The sequence below is a fragment of the Pavona decussata genome, unplaced genomic scaffold (genome assembly GCF_977016875.1).
Source record: "Pavona decussata unplaced genomic scaffold, jaPavDecu1.1 SCAFFOLD_233, whole genome shotgun sequence".
Taxonomy (NCBI): Eukaryota; Metazoa; Cnidaria; class Anthozoa; order Scleractinia; family Agariciidae; genus Pavona; species Pavona decussata.
Window position 1 is genome coordinate 5,484,233 of NW_028145638.1, and position 4,740 is coordinate 5,488,972.

The 4,740-nt window shown below is 40.1% G+C and overlaps 1 protein-coding gene across 1 annotated transcript; it reads right to left on the bottom strand.

Moving 5' to 3' along the window:
- Nucleotides 1–532: 532 nt before the first annotated feature.
- On the bottom strand, nt 533–4,235 carry LOC146458587 (uncharacterized). Its single transcript, XM_085090777.1, has one exon. The coding sequence runs from the start codon at nt 3,973–3,975 to the stop codon at nt 1,150–1,152; it is 2,826 nt and encodes a 941-aa protein (XP_084946903.1). The 5' UTR covers nt 3,976–4,235; the 3' UTR covers nt 533–1,149.
- Nucleotides 4,236–4,740: the final 505 nt, after the last annotated feature.

A 4,740-nucleotide genomic window follows, 5' to 3' on the forward strand; every position in this document is an offset into this window, starting at 1 on the left:
AAATATCCACATATTACAATGACCGAGTTAAAGTACGCGTATATATATATATATATATAACTGCAGACAGTACTGTTTCGGCCTTTAGGGCCTCATCAGTGCAGTGCTGATGCTGGAGTTGAGGTTTGGCAATATAGCCACCTCAGACGATTCCACACATGTGGTATCATCGTACCATGTCAGAGTGCTCAAACTAGTAAACTAGTGAGCTACGCATGCGCGCTAGCGACAATGGTACACTCCAGATAGAGTGCTCAACAAGGCATGAGCCTAGGAGCATATCTAACTGCAGACAGTACTGTTTCGGCCTTTAGGGCCTCATCAGTGCAGTGCTGATGCTGGAGTTGAGGTTTGGCAATATAGCCACCTCAGACGATTCCACACATGTGGTATCATCGTACCATGTCAGAGTGCTCAAACTAGTAAACTAGTGAGCTACGCATGCGCGCTAGCGACAATGGTACACTCCAGATAGAGTGCTCAACAAGGCATGAGCCTAGGAGCATATCTATATATATATATATATATATATATATAGGCAGAATATGAAGGTTTACACAAACAATGAACTCCAAGCAGAAGGATCCGAAGGATGCAATACCACCACGTAAATTTAAAGACGAATACTGAGCAAGAACAGTGGGGTTAACCTCTTACCGGTCCGACTTGGTTTAATAACGTTTCGGCTTTCAGCCTTCTTCAGATAATGTTAAAAACTAAAAACTAAAAACTATTTACAATGGCTGCGCGTATCAAAGGTACAGGCTTATATAACCAACTTAATTAGCGTTACAAAAAGGTTTGAATCACAAACAAAATAACAATAGAATAAAAGCGAGTGACAAAAGTTACGTAATAAGCCAAACGTAACACATTCCCCGCTAGAGGCCTCTGAATGAACATAATTAAGGCTATAACATGATCCCAAAGCAGGGGCCCTTAAACAATACTGTAATAAATTCCCCGCTGAGGGACCATGAACAACCCAGCAAAAATGAAAATAACAGAATCCTCCAGCGGGGCCCATGAACGCAAAAGGCGAGTCACCCAACATTTGAAACTATTTACAAAGGACTAAGAAATAAATAAAAATAGGAGCTGGACAAGTGTCAATTCATTTTCAAAGCAAGAACATGTGAAAGGGTCTAATTAATTGCTATAATTAATACGATTTTTGGAGCGAAATTCCCGCCTTTTGTTAAGGCCATGTGGATTAAGTGTGAATAATTGCGTCATCCAATAGGCTTCTCTGGTAAGCAGTAACTGGTCTAAATGTAGCGGATTTTTGAAGGAAATAATTTGCTCAATGATGATAAACCTTATTTGAGAAATGTCATGTTGGGAGCTATTAAAATGTACCGCCAATTCACATGTTCTTCTATTGTTGAGCATATTCGATTTATGGTTGCGGAATCTACTTTTGAACTCAGTTGATGTAGAACCCACATATTGTAAATTGCATTTACAGCATGTTGCGAGATAAATTACATTTTTGGATGAACAGGACAATTTCTGTCGGATAGCATAATGCCTACCCGTGGCCGAGCTTTGGAATTTAGAAGCTTGAAGTAGGAAATTCTTACATAAGTCACATCTATTTTTTTCACATTTAAAACAGCCGCCCTCATTGACCGTCTGATTAGTAGCAGGGCTTGTTTGGAATTTAGAAGGTGCTAAAATTTCTTTGAGATTTTTGGTTCGGCGGTAAGCAGGAAAAACAGATTTTGCTGGAAAAATTTCTGCGATTAGAGGTGAAGATCTTAACAAATGAGCGTGCTTTCTAATGATGCTTTGAACGTCCGGCAAAATTGGATTATAATTGAGTACCAAAGGAAAAACTTTTTTGTTTGCTTTCACCTTTTTGCTTAAAAGTTCCGATCTTGGAATTTCAAGAGCCTTATCAAATTGTTTGTCAACTAAATTGGCCGGGTAATTCTGCGACGTAAAGTACCCTTTGTATTCCTTACATCTAGTTTGCAAAAAATCATCAGTAGAGCAATTGCGCTTAATTCTCAAGGCTACCCCATAAGGAATAGCCCTTTTGCAATGTGACGGGTGTGAACTAGAAAATGGCAAATAGAGGTGACTGTCAGTAGGTTTAGAATAAATGTCAGAAACAATTAACCCATCTTTAAGGTGTAATGTAAGATCCAAAACGTGCAAAAAACTATCGGAATAAACCAATTCAAATTTGATAGTGGGGTACAAAGAATTAATATAATCAGCGAATTCCAGCAATTTAGGCAGCCCTTGAGTCCAGAGGTCAAAAATATCATCTCTATACCGCCACCAGAGTAACGGTTTTAAGTTCCCTTCAAATTTGGCTTTTTCATCGATTATGCCCATTGCTAAGTCTGCGTAACTACACGCATTTTTTGGTCCCATAGCTGTACCATGTTTTTGTACAAAATTTTGTTCGGAAAATTGGTAATTGTTAACACGGAGGCAAATTTGAACAGCTTCAGCTATGCAATCAGTAGAGGGAAATTTATAAGATCTAGATTCAAGGGCCTTTCTAACGGCGGTAATACCTAAGTTGTTATCAATGTTAGGGAACATTGAAACCACATCCCAGGAAACGAGCAGGGAACCTGCTGGGAATGGGCCTTTTGCATTCACGGCCTCTATCTTGTTGATTAAATCGGTGGAATCCTTAATAAATGATGGAAGGTTCTGAGAAAGTGGTTTAAGGTAGAATTCTGTAAAAGCAGATAGTCGTTCAATGGCTGTACCACAGCAAGATGTAATAAGACGGAGTGGATTGTCTCTTTTGTGTGTCTTAACATTTCCAAAGGCCACTTCCGGTTTTGGCTCTAAATTCGTAATCCATGTGGCAATCTCCTGACTAATCTGCCCTTCAGAGAGCCATTTACGCCCCCAGTTCTTAACCTGCTCAAAATGATCAAGTGTAGGATCCGAATCTACTTTATCGTAATGCAAACTGTTGTTAAGTTGCCCTAACATCTTGCTGTGATACTCTTGTTGGTTTAAGATAACAAACCTTGAACCCTTATCTTGAATCCTAATAACATTATCACTATTCTTTAAATTACGTAAGGCTAACCTTTCTTCCTTACTTAGATTGTCTTTTGGTTTCCTTAAGTTCTTTGGCTCTAGAATGTCCTTTCTCACGTTGTTTAAGAAAAGTTCAACTTCAGGATGGGGTGACTTATGAGGCATCCAATTACTTGTAGAACGGATGGCAGGAAAGCAAATTTCTTCCTCTTGGTTGTCATCGCCTTTGTCCTTGTCGTGATGAAATACGGCAAGGCGGATACGTTTATCAAAATTGTCAAGGTCATCGATAACTTTCTGCCAATGGACATCCTTGGGCACTGGACAGAAGGCAGGTCCTTTCGTTAAAAGGGTAGTTTCTGCATTTGTGAGAGCAGTAGATGATAAGTTGATTGGGTTCAGGTCTGGGGCGTTTTGGTCCGGTTCGTCATTTCCAGCAATGGTGCTAACTCGGTCCTGAACTTCACGGCGGCGGCGGCAAAAGCGCCTGCTTCTACATCGAGTGGTGTTATCGATTGGAAGATGAGAATCATCAGATGGAGGGATATAGGGTGTTGTCTTCTTAAACTTCCTGTGTTCTGTACGTATAAGATCGTATTGGAGAAGCTTTATTTGCCGACCGGTTCTCCTCCAAATAATTTTGGCGCGGCCTTCCTCGTAGTTACTAAAAAGTTGTTCGCGTTCAAGTTGTAGTTGATTTTGCAAAGTTTTAGTCTTTTGCCATGCAGCGTGGGACAGACTTTTCAAAATAGCAAAAGAGGCCGTTTGAAGGTGCTGTTTACAGGATTCTTGCAAAGAATGATTGTCCTTGTCCAGTTGGAGGTTGAGCGGTATCTGAAGACCTGGTGGAATACGGTTTTTCTTTACGCAGCGAAACAAGAAATTACTATGATGTTGGTAACGGGCCAGTTTGTTCCAGGAGTTGTACAAAGAAGTAGGAATGTCGGACAACAGAGCCATTGGATCGATTTAACGATGCACGGTAAACCACGTACAAAATATTTAGGCAGAATATGAAGGTTTACACAAACAATGAACTCCCAGCAGAAGGATCCGAAGGATGCAATACCACCACGTAAATTTAAAGACGAATACTGAGCAAGAACAGTGGGGTAAACTTCTTACCGGTCCGACTTGGTTTAATAACGTTTCGGCTTTCAGCCTTCTTCAGATAATGTTAAAAACTAAAAACTAAAAACTATTTACAATGGCTGCGCGTATCAAAGGTACGTAACACATTCCCCGCTAGAGGCCTCTGAATGAACATAATTAAGGCTATAACATGATCCCAAAGCAGGGGCCCTTAAACAATACTGTAATAAATTCCCCGCTGAGGGACCATGAACAACCCAGCAAAAATGAAAATAACAGAATCCTCCAGCGGGGCCCATGATTATTTCCTTCAAAAATCCGCTACATTTAGACCAGTTACTGCTTACCAGAGAAGCCTATTGGATGACGCAATTATTCACACTTAATCCACATGGCCTTAACAAAAGGCGGGAATTTCGCTCCAAAAATCGTATTAATTATAGCAATTAATTAGACCCTTTCACATGTTCTTGCATTGAAAATGAATTGACACTTGTCCAGCTCCTATTTTTATTTATTTCTTAGTCCTTTGTAAATAGTTTCAAATGTTGGGTGACTTTCTAGTTAGAATGTTAGAAGTTAGAATGGCCAAGTTTGGCGGCCATTCAAATTTAGTTGTTCAAAGGCCCCGGC